The 19610-nt window shown below is 39.2% G+C and overlaps 1 protein-coding gene across 1 annotated transcript; it reads left to right on the top strand.

Annotated features, from left to right (window-relative positions):
• The first annotated feature begins 68 nt into the window (after window positions 1–68).
• nhlrc2 (NHL repeat containing 2) lies at window positions 69–19532 on the top strand. The gene is given in 13 exon segments (XM_018698717.2): window positions 69–370; window positions 2760–2912; window positions 5759–5808; window positions 6693–7098; window positions 7685–7806; window positions 7901–7916; window positions 7919–8029; window positions 10469–10562; window positions 10874–11105; window positions 13991–14113; window positions 14332–14541; window positions 14742–14955; window positions 17138–19532. Coding segments are annotated over 13 exon segments (2157 nt in total). The 5' UTR covers window positions 69–207; the 3' UTR covers window positions 17401–19532.
• The last annotated feature ends 78 nt before the right edge of the window (window positions 19533–19610 follow it).

The following is a 19610-nucleotide window of genomic DNA, read 5'->3' as shown; positions in this document are numbered from 1 at the left end:
ACAGCAGCACTTTCGACAAATCTCGCAAAATTGTCTTAGATGTTAAAGGTAGTTATACAGTAGAATTCTCACAAATATTTTACTTAATATTTATGTTATCAAGATTATTTAAAATTATGAAGCAAACCTTCTGGTGAATTATATACATTTTTAGCGACGCGAATCTCCGTTGTGGATTTACCTAACCGTCTAGTTGTTGATAGAAACATGGCGTCCCAGTGCAGCCTTTCTACTTTATTTCCCATCCAAAGTCAGCTGGATTTCGCCTTAGATGACGCTACAACACCACAGGAGAAAGAAAATCTCGTGCTCCAGTATTTGAAAAAACTAGACGAGAGAGAGGACCTGAAGATACCCGATTTCCCGACAGGTCAGCCCATGTTTTAGCTCTACCTGACTTAGCACTGTGTCTTTGTCCATACAGCAGCTGTTCGAGTTGAGTTTGCTATCAGTGCATGTCAGTACAGGACTCTCAAGGCAGTCTTTCCGGGTTTGACGAAAAATGTTCTCTGGCATTTAAATACTTTTAAAAAGCCAACTTGGACGCTTTGTCGCCCTGTCTGTATGTTTCTCACAGTATCACTCACACATTAACATTAATTTGTAAGGGTATACTTGTCTACTTGTATTTTACTTGAGTATTTCAACGTTATGCTCCTTCATATTTCTATTTCACTACATTTATCGCACAGCTAAGAATGTGTCTCTAAAACGTATGATAAGCTAAAACAATACAAGACAGTGTTAAAGATTAAACTTGTCGTGTCCAGACTGTTTCACCTGTGATCTCTCAGATTGAAAACTATGTGTAGTTGAGGCCCCCTTTTAAAATCTCCTGTTAATCACACGTAACCCTTCAGATTTATCCTGGGAAACTTTTTAGGGCCCTGATCCCTAAATTAGGAAGTGTCGAACTAAACTACCTGCAACTAACTCTGGTGAGGTAGATGATTAAATAATGATATAGCAGTATACTTTTACTTTTTGTGCTTGAAATGCATTTTGTTGACACTACTTGTGTACTTTTATTTAAGTGAGATTTAAATGCAGTACTTTTACTCCAAATAGAGCTTTCTCTAAACTGTACTGTTGGTACTTTTACTTAAGTAAACCATCTAAGTACCTCTACCACCACTAGAAACAAAGACTAATTTTAGAAGCAGAAGCTTTGTGTTGCAATGAGCATGAGATAATCATCAAGCTACAAAACTATAAAATGTAAGAGACCGCAGAATAGTATGTTGCTCTCCTTGTCCCTGTTAGTCTTATATCTGCTTTACATGGGGCAACATACCTTACAGCACACAAAATATATGATGTATACAATGTTACATAGCCTTTTCTCAGACAGCAATACAGAGGATCTCTGTGCAGTAATCTTCAGATTTTTTTTATTAAAACAATAACATACACAGCATATGAATTCTAATGATAATGATAATAATTCACAGTAAGAGGGAATTACATGGTTCTGGTGTCCAGTAGAAGTTCTGGTTTATTGATGGGAGGCTCTGTAATTGCAGACATGTTGAGTTTGAATCCACAGGTTGGTCCTCTGTTAAGGGATGCAGCATGTTAGCAGTATCCAATCACACCAGTAGATGGGGACCTATAGTAGTACATCAAACAGCCAAATAAACAGGGCTTAATGGGACAATAACCAGGGGCCCTCAACCCCACAGGCACAATTTTTAAAACTGCATAGCAGACACTGATTTAAATTGCCTGTTTTTTTATATTCAGAGCAATTAAGGATGACAAATTCTAGGGTTATCCTTTGCTCAACATGAGGTTACCTAACGGTCGTAGGGACAAGAACAAGGTGTTGAAAATCTAAAATTCTCCTGTGCAGCAATAGGGTCAAAAAGCATTTTATATCATTTGCTTTTTGTCACTATAACTGTGTTCCTGACCCATTAATTTCAGAATTTTCCTTGAATGTGTACAGTTACTTCCCTTTTGATACTGCAATGATAAACAATATATTAATTTTACTTAGTGCCATAATGTCTTCTCCACACAGGCATCAAACCAATAGCAGCCCACTTTGAGATACCCTTTTTTTACACATTGAACTTCACTATAGCAATTGCACATAGTACATGCACCAGATAAAGCCTGTAATCACTCCCTTCAACAGATAAAATGTTAAGACTTTGAAATCAGGAGAGCTATTTCCTCTTTCTCCCACTTGGTCTGTGCTTGCATCATTCTTAAAGATGGAAATAAGGGGGATAAGTCTTACACTCTGTTATTTAACCTTGATTTAACCAGGTCAAGTGCCGTTGAGATTAAGAGTCGTTTTTTAAAGGAGACATTGCAAAGCTAGGCTGCAGCACATGTAACACAATGAGTCTCTAAAAGGAAGTATAATAGAAGTTTATGTGGAGGGGGTGGTAGTGCGTTATGATAAGCAATGCATGTTCATGTGTACACAAATATGCTGTAAAATATGAAAGAAGGTGCATCAGTCAAGTGTGACAAATGTTATCAGACCAAGAAACTTATCAGACACGATCGCTAATTTATTTATGGTATTTGACTTTAAAGCTCTAGGTATTTCCAAGTTATCACTTTGATCTATAAAGTGACATGAACGCTGTGTCAGGCCTGAGACAGATATAACCCTTAGGTATTTTGTGACTGCTACCATTACCCTGCTAGGACCATGATGGGCACTGTAAAGCATTTTCCTGCACTGTGACTAAACATAATTAATAAGATGACAGCGTCATTTTCCACTCTGTGATCTGCTCCAGGCTTGGAATGGCTGAACACTGAGGGGCCTCTGTCTTTGAACGAGGAGCTGGCAGGGAAAGTGGTGGTGCTGGACTTCTTCACTTACTGCTGCATCAACTGCATGCACATCCTGCCCGATCTGCACCAGCTCGAGAAGAAACACTCTGTTAAAGGTACAGACTCTTGATCCTGAGGGAGTGAGAGACTAGATGTAGCTGTAGGGTAACAATGCCATGCCTCACCATTTTGTATACCTAATTTAATTATTTAATTAACAGAGAAATGCATACAGTTGCACCATAATAAACCTGCATGATTTAGGTAAAAAGAACAACCCTAAATGTTCTGTTCCAAGTTGATTTCTCATTGTTCAACTGTGCAGAGGCAAGTCTCATAATTCTGAATGATTGGTCAAACATTTTGCATACACTTAGTTCATTTAGTGCATTTTTATAATGTAATTTCACCAGATAGCTGGAAAATCAGGCCAAAATTAAACTGTCAAGTGTGAATTCTAAGCCTGCCCATTGTGAATTTCAGACACACACCACATGTTAGTGGGTTGGCTTTTATCTCCAATAGACTGTGTTACAACACACTTTGAAACTCATTGTAAAGCTTAAGGAGAGTCTGCGAGCTTTATGACAAATTGTGTCCAGTGTCTATAAACAAAGAAATCACTGGCTGCTGTCCAGTGCTGTGGTGAGCCACCATTTGTTTACCCTACATATTGAAGGAATGGAAGATAAAAATAAAGTGCATAAAGTAGGTGAAACAAAACGCTGACCTGAATGAAATGATATCCCTCCCCCAATTAATTATTAAATGTTGAAAGATGCCCCTAAAAAGCACCAGACTGCATTTTCCTTAAAGTCATACAGCAGGTACACTGGGCCTTTGCAGGAGGCAGAAGCCTGGCAGGCCTTACTGAGGTAAAACAAATCACTTGGTACCTTACTGTGTGTAATGCTGCGTCATGGGAACATGTGTAAGTTCACTGGGGCAGGAAAACTGTAGTACATCAACTTGTCCTCCTCTGTTCTAAGAGTATGAAGGCCCTTATCTCAGCTGTGAAGAGACAGTGACTAAAAATATTTTCAAGCTGCAATGTCAGTGAGTGAGTACGGGGGCCTATAATTGTACTCCACAGTTCACTGTATGACTCTGTACACTCCATGTAAAGCATAATCACATCCAACTGACTCTGGCATCCTGCTGGTCCTTCAAGGCATCATCTGAGGAAGCTGTGCAGCTTGAAATTCAGTAGCGAGCCAGGCTCGACCCAGAACCCCCACCCACACACACACGCACACACACACACACACACATACATACATAAACACACACCGCAGTGACACGGCACATTATCATACTTGCCTTATCTTTGGCACTGCTATGGGTACATTCTGTTTGCTGCTCTGGTCAGTGAGGTGTGGGAGCCACCCCGTCCAGTCACTCCCACAGTCCGCCCTGCCACCCACCCATCGTCACTACAATCTGTGCTGGTGCTGTACTGCTTGGCAGAGGCCATGGGTGACGAAATCCACCGCAGGCTGTGGTGGGTTCGGAGATTTGGAATTGAGTGTTTTATACTTCTGTCGAGGAAGTGTCCAGTAGGGTCCTATTTATGGAGGGCCGAGGGCTTCTGTTTACTTGGCTGTCATCGGAAATTGCATGCAATGCAGTGTGCCAAACAAGGCGTTATGAAATCTAAATTAGAATATAAAAGCTTGACCTGTTTTGTGTGAGAAAAACCAAACTAAATTAGAGTTCATCTTGCGACTAAATTATGCATTTTTTTCTGTGACTTTACTCATTTTCTGATTTCAAGGCTTCAGTGGATAGGAGTCCAATTTTAATTTCCAATTTTTTATGATTGCAGTTAATATTCTGGTTTCAGACTGTGCCTCAGTTCCCTGGATTTGCACATAATTCTTGTATGTTAACCATTTATATAACAGCCTGTCAAGTAGAACTTGACAAACTGCTAATACTATGAAAAGTTACATGAATATGGGCAAACAATACATTTTTTGGTAGATTAAACTCTTTTTTGTTATTGTGGTAATTTCCAAAAAGAATGTTGTGTTGTTAATCTAAATTGGGTATAATGCATGCAGAGTATAAATCAGAAACTTTCATAATAAGGTGTGCCCTCACCTTCAAAACAGTCTGGAAGTTAAATAATGTAATAAAACACTGTAAACTTTAATTGCAAGGGTTTAACATTACTATGTTATATAAATTATAGTCCACAGAAATCTCTTTACCAGCTGTCAAGCTTGATTCCATGTGAATAAAGGTACCTTTGATATTTCTGTCTCTCCATTCTGGCTGTGTTTACACACAGTATTGTTAAGTTTTTGAATCAAGGAATGACATGAGTACAAAAAGTGACTGTTTTGAACAGAGTCCCACACTGACTGGGAAACAGGAAGGAAACTTATCGAGATATCTGCTCTGTAAGGCCACTTCCGTCAGAATTTTAGCACCACAAAAGGGTTTGTTCAGAAGGGCATCACAAATATGTATTTTCCACTGCTTTTACACAACATTCAGTTGCATAACATTTAAACATCCGCTGGCCTTATCGAATGTGAAATTTGACTTTGATGACTACTGAGAAATTACTGAGATAATCATGTACATCCCGCACTAAAGGCGCTAAAACACTTCCAACACCCTCACTGAGACCTACGTTAACTTATTCTCGGAGATCACCAACAGATTAATGAAGGAAGACCTTGTTATTGATCAGGCTTATGCAACAGCAATTTAGAAAAAAGATTTTCCATGGATATTACTAGATGAGCACAAGTTTGAACCATCTCTGTATCTTCCAATGACTGCCACTCAGTTATGTAACAAACTGACAGACAATGGGCTTTTTTGTGAGGGAATAAAGCTCAAAAAGGAAAAAAACATGTCCTGAAAATTAAAAAGTGGCTAGTTTTGATTTGTGTTGGGCTGTTTTTAATTTTTTTTCTTTGTCTTTCTATCTGTTTAATCTCTCTGTCAGATGGATTGGTTGTTGTTGGTGTACACTCTGCCAAATTCCCCAATGAAAAGGTAACTGGTTTTTACTGTTAGTCATCCCTTTTCCCTTTGGAAAGGCTTATCTGGTTTTGTTTTCTCCTTTGTTTTCATAACAGCAAACTACCAACAAATGTGAGTAATTTTGGGAACACTGTTAAATTTGAGTGTGATGCAAGACAATCCTTTGTCAACATGAACCACTCTTTCCCTACATAAAAAAAGCATATCTGTGTATTATATTGGCAGTTCAGACATTATTTGTCAGAATTATCAGATCTATAATGTTTTTTTAAAATCAGTTTAAGACCAGAATTTGTACTAAGAAGAAAATCCTCCTGATACTGTCTGTTTTTTTTTTTTTTTGGGAACATTTCCACTTGAGGTCAGATTCACTTTTTTAAAATATAAATCATTTGAGTATTTATTTTGCTCCAGAATAACTGTAGTTTGTCTGTTGTGATGAAATGGTAATATTTATTTTCCATTCCAACAAATTAGCTCTAAAGACAGATGAACATGAATTCCTTAATTTAATAAAAGAATTTCCAAATTTAGAACATGAGCTGTCTATTGGTTTCATTTTCTCAGTTCATTCAAAACATGATTTAATCATTTAATATTCAATAGGAGATGAACGAATCTCCAACTAATGTGATAATTGATTTATCATTTCAGTCATTTATTAAGCAAAAATGTCAAACATTTGCAGGTTTAGCCTCTCAGTTGTGCAGGGTTGATGATGTGCCTCCACTATTTTCTTATATTTTACAGACATGTTACAGATTTAATAATCTGGAAATTCATTGGCAGATTGATAATCAAATTATAACTTATTATAAATTCAGTTAAAGAATTAATATTGTGTAGGTTCATGGCTCTTTACTCATTTTTCTATGTTTGTAACCAACCCTTCAAAGGTCCTGGACAATGTTCGCAGTGCTGTTCTCCGCTATGACATCTGCCACCCAGTGGTGAATGACAGCGAGGCGCACCTCTGGCATGAACTGGAGGTGTCCTGCTGGCCCACGCTGGTCCTGCTTGGACCGCGCGGCAACCTGCTCTTCTCCCTTGTGGGCGAAGGCCACCGCGACAGGCTGGCGCTTTTTACCGATAGCACCCTCCGTTACTACGGGGAGCGGGGCGTGCTGAAGCCTCACCCAGTGGGGATCAAGCTGTACAGAGACTCCCTGCCACCCAGCATCCTGTCTTTTCCTGGGAAGGTGGCTGTGGACGACAGCAAGAAAAGGCTGGCCATAGCGGACACTGGGCATCACCGGATTCTGCTGGTGTCCTCTACCGGGCAGCTGACACATGTCATAGGAGGTAAGAAGTGGGATACAGGATAGAGATAAACACTCTCTCGATGTTTGCATTACATCATCATACCTCCTATCTATGGTATTTTGAAAGAAAAGACATAAATCTTTTTAAATTATGTGCAAATGTAAAAAAATCTTGGCCTTGCTTTCTAATAATTAGAATCTCTTCGAGTTTAACAACAACATTTAAGCAGAACTGATATTTTTAGATAACTCACATGCCTCAACAACCCTCAGAGGAGCCACATGGTTGTCTGTGTTGTCCCCAGACCAACAGAGAGGTTGGCAGCAGCAGGGACTTGTACATGCTGGGAACTGGCACTGGCTGACCTAAGTGTGGACAAAATGAGGGGGGAAAAACACAGGATTTGTTTTATTTTTGTGGGTTGACATCATCTCTACGCACACATAATATTTATGTGAGCATGAAGATGAATTTCAAAGTGTGAAGCAGATTTAAATTGATATTTATAGGACAAATTCTTTAAAAAATGTCTCTGTCAATGTGGACTGACAATGAGCTTTGTTGAGCGATGAGCACATTAGATTAAATAATGCTGACTCCATAATTTTTATCACTTCTTTCACAGGACCTGAAAGTGGGAGACAAGATGGTGACCTGTCTGAAGCTTCCTTTAACTCCCCCCAAGGTGTAGCCATTAAAGGAGACACAGTATACGTGGCTGACACTGAGAACCACCTGATTCGAAAGGTAGCATCCACCACCACCTTTTATAGTAACTGTATTTTTATCTCTCTCAGTGACTGTCTCTACATTTCTGACTGTTTATGTGGCTGTGTGTTAGATTGACCTGTCAGAGGGAAAGTCAGCACTCTTGCTGGCGTAGGAACTCAAGGCACAGACAAAGAGGGTGGGGCCATGGGACCTCAGCAGCCAATCAGCTCTCCTTGGGATGTGGCTCTCGGCACTGCCGGTGAGTTTTGTGAACTTGAAGGGCAACATTTACAACATTTTACAGTCTCTCCCCTCTGCACCTGCCCTTGCTCTCACCGCTCGCCAGACAGAATCCCCTCTACCCCGCTGTTTGTTATCTCTTTACACGCTGCTATACAATCAATAACTCCTGAAGAAGACAACCACACGTCCTCTCTCAGACTGGGCATTGTCGGGTCTCGCTGTTGAGCAGATCAGAGTTCAGGCAGATTGAGGTGACAGTGAAGGTGGAAAGAAAACAGGAAGTGCCTATATTTCACCCTCTTTGAAAAGACTGGGGTGTGAATCCTAGTGTGATCACACCTTGCAGCTTGCATATTTAGTGCTGTTAGAGAATAAAACATGCACAGATACTTGATATCAAATGTTTTCTATATATTCCTATATTTATTAAAACAAATTACATCATATACACACATTACGTTGCTCACCTTCAAAATTGAAATAGGCTGAAATAGAAAACAAACAGGCCTTTATGAGTGATTTACAGAACAAATTGAAAGCAGGTAGTCATCAACATCTAAGTTCTTTGTTTTTCTTTGACGTGAACCTACTTGTGAATAGAAAAGTTGTCCGTGCATAAATCACACACAATGTTTAGGTATTCACAAAGGTGGGTAGAAAATTGAATGGGCTAATTAAGTTATTGGAAGAGACTTTTTAATCTATTGGATCTAATTTATACAGGTTACTCAGTTAAAAGATTTTAGTTCTACTGAGTCATTTTGAGTTTGCAAATCAATAAATGGAAACTATGCAAGTTCCAAACTACTGTCAGCTACCTGACAAGGTCTTTCATATTCTCACAAAGTAATCTAAGACCTCCACTTCAAAATCAAAGCTCAATCCCACTTAATGCCTTCCTTTTATTATTTTGCCTTGGGCATGCAGAGTTCCTTTATTATTAATCTTTTTCAATATTTGCCACACAGTGTTTTTATTTTATCAACCAAAGTAGAAAGCTTTTCAACTGTAACTTTTGAATCTCTCTGACCTTTTATCTCTAAATGTTAGTGTATGTCTTGTGTTGCCATCAAGCCTTGTTAACTGTGAGCATTCAGACTACAGAAAAAATGTATTTATTTCTTTGCCTTTTTCACAATATAAGCCCTTGTTAGTGGGTTATTTATTTGTTCAAATGCAGTTTTAAAATGTGCCAACCGAATGACTTAATTTACAATTAAAACCCTAAGTGCTTGTTTTTTTTCCATTTCATAACTATGTCAAACTATAGTACTTAAAATGATTCATTTCAGATTTTAATTTATTATGTCATCTGTTTTTCTTACAGCCCTCTTGCATCAGGTTAGCATTGTTTACTTTTAGTTGTCTAAGAGCTTGTTCAAGTTTGAGATGTTTTAAGAGCCGTCGGTTGTATTTGAAGGAAGGTTAAAATAGGTGTTGGACTGTCCTTGTGAAAGAAAGATAAACAGAGGAGTTGGACAGAGTTGTTTATTCTGCCTGTGGCGAGTACTGTACTCATCATCAGTTAGTGTTTACATTTTAGAGGTATGGCGATTGAATGATTGATCACAGTCATACATTTTTGGCCATCAGAACCGTTATTTAGCAGTTGCACCCAGCTTGGAAGCTAGAGGTAATCAGTCTTAGTCACAGTTTCTGCACAGGCTGATGGATGACATAACCTGCTGCTGTGAAACACCACCACATGGTCTGAGGATGTGGTATCAGACCTTTAACGCCACTAACATTGTCCTTTGAGAGTACATGCAAACACTCATTGCATATTCATGATTTATTCACCACATGTATGAATAATTAAATTGACCAAATCAAGAGGAGCCTCCACCTTTTGAACTATAAAGTACTACAGTACCACTGATGTTGTCACTGAGTGAGGTGCCGGAGTTGTCAAATGTTCCTGACAGTCCGCCAGATGTGATCAAGAAGGGCTGAGCTCTGCGCTGCATTAAAAATACAACTGAGATACTGTATGTCTGTAAGGGCTGTGTATCCATCATAATGGCAGCAGCGTCCCTGCTGAGTGCTTCTGAGGCAGCATATGGGCTTCATCAGACAGGCTGCCATCATTTAAACCTGCATAGCTGCATCTCTGACTCATTTCTAACACTTAGCCTTCAACAGACAATCACAGTTTTTTTTTTGTTTTTTTTTCAGATTTTTTTCAGATTTGCACAGATATTTCTTTGGAGTAAAAAATTATGAATGAATGTTTCTTTCAGTCACAAGAAAATCATAATAGCTTTTTTTTATGCTCAAAGTAAACTTCTCAAACATCTGTAAGAGCTTTTTATGTTTAGGGCAATATTAGTAACATCTGGGTGATTGTGGCTGACTGCTAGACAGCCAGAAGCAGTGACACAAGTCTCCTGGTTCTGGACTCACAGTGTGTTTCTGGGTGTGTGTTAATGAATGTACATTTCGTTTGCATGTGTAGGCGGCGTTGAAGATAACGTGTTGTGGATAGCCATGGCAGGGACCCACCAGATCTGGGCTTTGTTCCTAGCAGATGGAAGTCTGCCCAAAGGGAGGTGAGAGACTGGTGCATGACCACTGTGGCCACCTGGCAACAGGAACCCTTTAAAGCAAAGAAAGCAAATAAAGAAATATGCTACATGACTATGAATCACAAGATTTTTGTAATAATTTGTCCACATTAACCACAAATCAAGATTTCCAGCCGAGGGGATCTCCATCTTGAGAAATAATCTAGGTTTAGCATCATCAAAGAAACCATATCTATGATGAGTAAACCATCATCATGATCTAAACCATTTATTTGTTCTCTCCATATTCAGCTATGTATCGCAGTGTTTTGTCATTATCTTCTATTTCGCAACAGTGAGTTCCAGGCGAGGACGTGTGTGCGATGGGCAGGAAGTGGCAGCGAGGAGAACCGAAACAACTCCTACCCCCACAAAGCCAGCTTTGCTCAGCCCTCGGGCCTGGCTTTGGCCCCACAGGAGCCCTGGAGCTGTCTGTATGTGGCCGATAGTGAAAGCAGCACCATCCGCACGCTCGCGCTGAAGGACGGAGGCGTCAAGCTGCTGGTTGGGGGGGAGCGAGACCCCTTGGTGGGTGTTGTTGATTGATTTGTTGATTGATTTCTTTCTTCTGCTAGATACCTTTTAGTTTACTTCTTTACACTAGCATGGTCAAGCCAGCCACAGAGAACAAGCATCCCAAGTGGCTTTAAGGGAGTTTTCATCTTTGGTGAATTTAAGGTCCATAACATTTCTCATACCCTCTAATTGTAAGATTATTGTTAATATTAAAGACAATACAGTGAACAGCAGCTTGAACAGACAGTGGAGGAAATTAAAAGCACACTCCCAAAGCAGACTGCAAGAACTGAATGCCCTCTCATGCAATACTTTCAATGATAATATGTTCTGTACCTGACTCTGCCTCCATCCATCAACAGCAAACACACAAAGTAAAACCTGCACATTAATCTACATTTCCAGCTGCACAAAACAGTTGCACGCTACTCTGTAAATTTTAGACAAACACAAGTTTTCAGGGCCATTCGTCTATAGATAGAAAATATTGATTATTTTTTTTTTTTTAAATCCATAAATAAACACTGCCTCTCTTGTTTGCTGCTGAAGCAAAGCCTGGAAAACAATTTTTGGTAGTACTTTCATGTCCTCACAGCCGCCCTGCTGCAAATCTGGTGTATTTTTGGAAAGCCCCAAGAGCTCTAAAGTTTGTAGTCACTCATGAGAATAGGGAGTAATTAACTGGAGAGTCATATACAGTTTATTCAACATGGCAGTGAGCCAGCAAAAACCATTAATATACTCTATGGTCTACTGCCTGTAGACATTTTAGCTTTTTAACTGAGACAATGAAACATAAAACCTCAAACAGGATTAATGGCACCATATTAGTAACAACACATGTTGTACCTGACCATTACTTAATCATTCCCCAGCTCCTTGAACACTTTTTTATTTATGTTAATCCATCTTATGACTGGGATCATGATTTCAAACTGTCTATTCTTAACAACCTATCCACACTGATTTTATTTTGTCCTGAAATACTTGAAAAGATTATATAATTTAATTAGAAACTGCTGACAGTATTTTAGCAAAAACTAGGACTGATTTGCATCAGCTGAGCTCTATCCACTGTTCAATACAGTGTTTTCAGTGTTCAAAGAGTTGAAGTTTAACATTTTGGGAACTTCACTGAAACATTTTCTCACCAAGAGTTAGGTGAGAGGATTTTAACCATTTTCAGACTAAATATCAAGATACAGCCAGGAATTGGTTAGCTTAGCTTAAAGACTGCAAATGGGGAAACAGCTAGCCTAGCTCTGTCGAAAGGTAACAAAATCCCAAATTTACTGATGAACATGTTTTATCTTGTTTGTGTAATTCATACAAAAGCAAAAATTGTAAGTAGAACAAGCTGTGGTTTTACACGCAGTTGGGTGCTGAAGTTTTTCTTGGTTGGGCTCAGTGACTTCCTGGAGTTTTTCAACCAACAGAGACTAACACCTTGCTTACTGTACAGACTGAACAAACAAGATACAATATGCTAATATTTGACCTGTAGAGGTCCTGGCAGGTGGATTTTGCCACCTTCAGACAGAGCCAGGCTAGCTGTTTCTCCCTGTTTCTAGTCTTTATGCTAAGCTAAGCTAACTAACTGCTAGCTATAGCTTTGTATTTGTCAAACAGTCATGACTATGATTTTGATCTCCTCATCTAACTTTTGGCAAGAGAGCAAATAAGCATTTTTCCCAAAATGTCAAACTACTCTTTTAAGCCTTTTGATTTTTGCACATCACAGTTTTTATGTTAACCCCGGAGCCTTGTATTTTTTCAAACTAAAAGCACAAAGTGAATAAGTCAGGAACAGTAAGTGTCTTTGTACAGGCAATGCACTGCATTTCTATCCTTCCACCAAATGCATTTTTTACCCATTCTTCATCCTTAGTTTGAGCACTTCCTTTGCACCATAGAGAGATTTTACATTTCTGCTGCATCACAATCAGAGACAGAGGGCACACTCATGCAGAGAAGATGAATATCTGAGCAGATGTAAACCCACTGGCATTTGGAACAAACTCCACTTTTGCAGTAACAGACTTTTACCCAAAGATCTGTTTCCTTTTCAGCCGCCATTGTTGAATGAACGCTGCAGCTGTGCAGAGTCAGAGGGCCGTAGAGAATCATGAGACTTTTTTTAAATAAGATTTCTATCTCATTGTTTTGTTTATTAACCCAAGTGATACAAAGTGAAAAGCTATTTGTTTCAGTCCCCCCCCCAATTTCTCACAAATTGTTTATTGATTGGCTATAATAGTTACTTGTCTGTTTAGGATCATGTTGGCCTGAAACAATCTGCAGCACAAAAACACTTAATTTGCTTATTGTCACTTTGAGAAAAACCACAAGGAATCGTCTTTTAAAAACTATTTCTTCCACATAATTAGAAAGTGTTCTCCTTTGTAATATTTTAATGACATTTATCATGAATGGTATTGTACTTTTCTACAAAACTTCTCAAGAATGACTCATCCAGCTACTTTTGGATCTGTAGCTATTGTGATTTAAAGATATCCACCATATTTCTGGTGTTTCTTACAAATGTGACATAATACTCCTTGTGTTACTGTTCCTGTATGAATTATTCAGAGACCTCTAAGATAATGAAGCCAGTTTTGCTTTCATGCTTTTATTTCAAGTGCTCTTCTAATAGAAACTGATCATTTATAGTGTATAGAAAAGGCTTTGGTCTGTGTTTTCAGAAGAAAGTCCTTTATCTTGACAGGTTAAAAATGTTTTACGTATGGTTAGAGGCAGTTCGCAAATTTAGATTGGATCCTCTGTTCTTTGACCCACGTTGAGCTTAAATGTAGTTGTCACAAGTTGCAGTTTGGGCGTTTGTACGTTTTTTTATCTTCATTTGATCTCCTCTGAACGATTTATCTTCTTTAATCCAGAACCTCTTTGCTTTCGGGGATGTAGACGGGAAAGGAGTGGACGCCAAGCTGCAGCATCCTCTCGGTGTTGCCTGGGCTCCCGAACAAAGCCTGCTCTATGTGGCCGACTCCTACAACCACAAGGTAACTGTTGCATGTCACAAGGCTGTAGTTCAAAGCTGCATTGTGCTCAGATTTGATGCTTCTGTCGTCATAAGAGGTTCCTTTATGTTGCTGAGTGGCAACACAAAACTTTTGATCTGACACCATACAGGAAACATACAGGATTTGACCTTCTTTTTTCTTTTTTTTAACAACCCCGGCTTTGTTTTTTGGCCAATGTGTCTATTTGTGTGATTTAGATCAAGGTGGTGGATCCAAAGACAAAGCAGTGCAGCACATTAGCAGGGACAGGGGAGGCTGGAGATACTCTGGGCCCGGAATTCAACAAATCCTGCTTCAATGAACCTGGAGGAATTTGTGTCAGTGACAACGGGAAGATTATTTATGTGGCAGATACCAACAACCACCAAGTCAAAATTCTGGACCTGGCCTCCAAGACTGTCTCACTGGTTAGTTTGTGAGAAAAACTCACCTCCAACCTTGAGAAAGCACTTAAACTTTTGTCTGCGTGTATGTAATTTAACTACCCTAGCAACTTTTGTACCAGAAGAGTTTGGATAAAAGGTTACAAAGAAAGGACATGGTAAGTATCAACAGCCTTCTCCTTGCTCCTCTTTAATTCAAATACCCAAATTTCTCTCCTATCCAGTTCCCCATATCCATGGAGTGCACAGACTCAGTACCCACAAAAACTTCAGCTCCTGCCAAAGCCCCCACACTGCCAAAATCAGCTGCCAGGAAAGCAATGCCACCAGTAGCAGTGTCTGCGGGCCAAACTCTCATCCTGTCACTGACCCTGTCTCTTCCAGAAGGAACCAAACTCACTGACGAGGCCCCCAGCTGCTGGGCTCTCTCAGCTGAGGGTGAGTTCAATCATTGCTATAAATGTTATGCATCGCTTCATTCAGGTTTATGCTGATATCAGTGGCAAATTTAATACTTGAAATTCATTGTAATTTTTAAAAATAATGGGTCTTTGATTTCATACAAAGGTAGACAAAAACAGGCCTCTCAGTTCTGGCCACCAACTGTCAATTTTAAAATGGCTGAAACGAGAAATGTCTTAGCATATTGTACGGTAGCTAGCAAAGTCAGCTAGCTAAAAATCATTAGCAGCGTAAGTTGTTTGAAAACTGTCAGTTGACTCATTCTGAAACAAAAACCAGCTACATGTATGATATCATCTAAAACATTGAGGCTAGTGAATGAGACCATTGTTTTTGTATATTTTTCATGCTACATTAGCATTACTACTTGTGGTAAACTAGTTAGCTATACATGCTAACTTTTAACCAACTCAGTTTAGAGCAGACAAACACACCAACTTCTTTAATTCTTAAATTCCTTACTTTTGCTTTTGTGTTCTTATAAGCGTTGAAAAAATATGTACACAAACTCTTTATATACTGAGTGTCTTGCTTTTTCTACAGCCATATGCACACCGCTTCAACATGTGGAGATGCACATAGCCAGATAGCTGCGGCGCCTACTCATGGTGGCTAAGCTATGACTGGACAGTCGCGGTTCGGAGGAGGGGGTTTAGCGAACAGTTCGTTCTGAAAAGACAGCAGTATTTGACAAAGACTTGACAAATACCTGCTAGAAAAGGTTTATTGAGGAAAAGTGGAGGGATTTAAGTGAGAGGACCGTCAGGAAGTTACAGTGATGAACAGACAAATCCCATTTCCACACAAATTGGCTGCTCTTGTGGAAGTGCATTTGTCTCTCCAGTCGCCTCACACTCATGCTAAGCAAGGCATGACTTCTATTGTTTTCATTACGTTTCAAAAGCAAAGAAAGTCCTCAATTGCCTGCTTTGTTTAAGTTATATCTACCTGTGACAGTAGCCAAAGTCAGAGTTGGAACCCAAATGTGTTCATTTAGAATGAGCCTATTCTGAATGTGAGCCTTTCAACCTCTCCCACTAGGCTTTAATTTGGTCTGTGATCCATGGTTCTGTCAAAAAAATAATGGAAGTGAATGATGCTTAACCTTCACGTCGTTCTCACTGTACAACAAGCAGATCCTCACTCTGCCAGCCTACACTCAGCTGAGGATAGAGAAATACATTGTCTTTTAAAGTACCAGTGAGATACCAGTGAGATTATACATGGCATGGATGATTTATTATATGATTTCTACTGCTTTGCACTGTACAATGGCTTTGTTCAGTGTTCACTGTCCATTTGTAATCAACAGTAGACTGACCCTAAGATCGAGTGTGAAGTGATTGGAGATATCATGTTAGTGACGGTTGATGGTCCGTTCATTAGGTTTGGAACAAAAGTGTTTCCATCATTGTGAGCGATGCAGCATGCAGTCAGAGATATCAGCGGGCTATTTTTAGAACATTTCGATAAGACGACATGCCTTGGTTCACATAATTAGCTACCAGGCTATGTTACGTGATCCTCCGCTGTCCGATTATACCCAGTCTAGACTTATGCTGATCAGATCAGAGCAGAGAGGCAGGAATTTTAATGGATCAAGTTAGAAGTGCACGCCAGATCTAAATTGTTTTTTAGTGGCTTTTTAGAAATGGCTTCCCTGGGACCTCATGTTAGGCATCAGCTTCATTAATCATTGCTGGCATGGATTTGATGGTCTCTCTGGCATAATAATATTTTCTCACAGTTGAAGTTCTGGCCTTTTCTTTTCAACTTTGATTTATCTTTCAGTCATCCCATCTCTTCTGATGAGCATTTGTTTCTAAAAATATCCCCCACGTTTTAGAAAACTCATGTCCTTGCCCCTCACTTCATCTGATTTTAGTGGGGTTATGTGGGTTTGGTGTAATATTTTAGCAGAGTCCATTTAGCAGTGCTATGTAATGCTTCGACTCGAGCCAGTCTAGTACACAGGGTGCACCTTATCACACTCAACAATAAATTTAGATGTCAGACAGACATTTTCATGCAGACACTTTGTGAATGAACTGCGTCCAAAATGAGGCTTTGCTTTTTGTCAATGACCTCCTTGCAAGAACATTAGTATTATTTACCATTCTTTTTTGGACTACAAATTTCTGTTTCCTGTTTTTTACAGGTAACGAGTGGCTGCTAGACAGTCAGGTGCTCACAGGTGACATTTTGGATCTGTCGAGGCCCCTCTGCATCTCAACCAAACTTCCAGCTGTTGTGAAGGACTCCAACAGCAATCCAAGCCTCACCTTGGGCGTATGGGTGTACTACTGTATGGAAGCAGGTAAAGCCTGTATGATGAAAGCTGCCTCCTTCACTCAGCCTCTTCAAATAAGTGCCAACCCCAGAGAGGAAGAGGTCACTGTGGCGTTGACTCATGCCTTCTAAAACCGCTTACTCATCTCAGTCAAAACAGCCTCTGAATCCACAACCCCATCTCATGTTTTGTTCATAGTTCTGGAAGAAGAAAACACAGATTGTTTCTGACGGAGCTGTTACTTTTGACAAAAATTGATTTCATACAAACCTGATTTTCAGGAGAATTTCATTTCAAACTACTCAGAGGCCCCTTCTACGAAACATAATGCATCAGTGCTGTAATGTTCCTGACTATACGTGACAGTTATTGATAAGGAATGCAAATAGATACATCCCCAGGCATCTTATAAAGGCTGTACAGCAAACCCTGCTGCTTAAAAATCTATATAATAATATATTAATACAACAAATTCTCTGGGACAGGCTGTACTGGCTACGTGTAAGAAAACTGTCTCCATTAAAAAAGACACCTACTTATTTATCAGACACATTACATATACACTGAAAATAGAATCATCTCTGTGGGTTTAATGAAATACTAAGAAATTATGATTATCTAACTGGCAGGCGGTGAAGATGGTGTCAGTGACAAATAAACAGGCTCTCTCTGTTGAATGTCTGTGGAGGATTTAAAGTGAAAACAAAGGAAAAGTCTGAAGCCTCTGATTAGCCTCATATTTTCACCTGAACCACCAGATGGGTGTGAACTTCAAAAGACAGGACACAAAAATTAATCTATTTCTCACTAAAATTAATGCATAATTTTCCATCTCCACTTTCCATTAGTAATAAAATAGTTTAAAAAAGGGACATTTTATTGGAGCTGATATTTGATTCAGGACTCAGAGGAAGACGTTTTATTCTGCCTTTGCTCGCACAAGCATTGCTTTTGAATGCTAATATTGAGTTACAGCCAGTGTCTCAAAAATATGATATTAAAATCCAAAGAGGGAAACCTTAACTTTAATCTCAGTCCTGGTAGTGTAAGTGGAAAAGGACAGAAATGAAACTTTATGAGAAGTTATTTATGCAGAGACACACATTTTTTATTATCATTAATATATTAAGTATGTCTAGCACCACAGTGTTATTTAACATCTTTTCTTTGTACTTTTTTTGAATAATATATTTCCACGTATAAGTGTGTGGTTGCTTTAGTTTACAGTCAGTCAGCTTCAGTGGTGCCTTCAGGCGCACTATTCAGGCTTTCATAAATATTTGTCTACATACTGTAGTCTTAAGTTGTTTACAAAGTACATAGTTGTTTAAAGTTGACATTTATGGCTTAAAGCTTCCTTCTGTGTATCCGCTCTCCTTTTGACTGATTATACTTTTTATTATGATTATTCATGACACAATGAGCTCTTTTGATTTAGACCATAATATATTGCTGTTATCTAAGTAATGAATAAAGTGCCTGTTTTCGATAAGGAGAAGCAACCCCTTGTGAACTGATGACACTGACTGAGTACTGTTTGCTGCGCGCACTGTGAGATATCAAGAAAACAAAGTCATATTAAAATCTCTCTATCAGGCATTTATACACTTCATCTCGACTCCACAAAGGGAACATAATATGAAAGAGATGCTCTAATGATGAGGCTGTAATATGTTGTGTAATATAATATGATAATGTGGCAGTTGTTATTGTTATTGTCATTTTCCCTTATTGATTTTCAAAGTTATGAGCCGTTGTCAGAAATGGGCCACAGAGTGTTTTGATTATCATCGCTGTCATCATGTCTCATAACGTAATTGTGCTTGTCAGACTGTTTTTATTTGGTTTGGATCACTCGGCCCAAGTGCCTTGGAAAAGGGGGCGTTACTGTATGAATGGTGTGGACCGATGACACTGTATCAGAAGCAATAACAATATATTCCTCTAATGGGAGAAGTGTTTTATTCCCACCAGTTACTTATTTCAAATGAACTGCAAAAGGTTTTGCCAGTGTGTTTTCTCAGCTCTGTGATCCCTCTGGCATTTTTTAATGAGCAGTAATGCGCTTGAGTGGCTTCTGGTGGGCATTAAGTTCTTGATGGTGTTTTCCAGCTCTCACTTGGTTTCTTCTCACTGTACTGCCTTTTCAGGCACATTTTGGCACACTTTTGTCTTCAGGGGTACCTTGTTAATACGCTTGCTTTTCAGTACTGCACTTTAAGATGCAGCAAAGCAAAAAAAACAAATAAAGCATTTTTATGTAGTCTGGGTTGTATGTGTGTAATGAGAAGGCTGCCATTCCTTCCCTCTTCACATTTTTCTAGCCTTTGCGAATCAGGTC

This window comes from Lates calcarifer, linkage group LG23 (genome assembly GCF_001640805.2).
Source record: "Lates calcarifer isolate ASB-BC8 linkage group LG23, TLL_Latcal_v3, whole genome shotgun sequence".
NCBI classification, from domain to species: domain Eukaryota; kingdom Metazoa; phylum Chordata; class Actinopteri; family Centropomidae; genus Lates; species Lates calcarifer.
The sequence above is the reverse complement of the archived record's forward strand: the minus strand, read 5'-3'. Positions and strand labels throughout refer to the sequence as shown.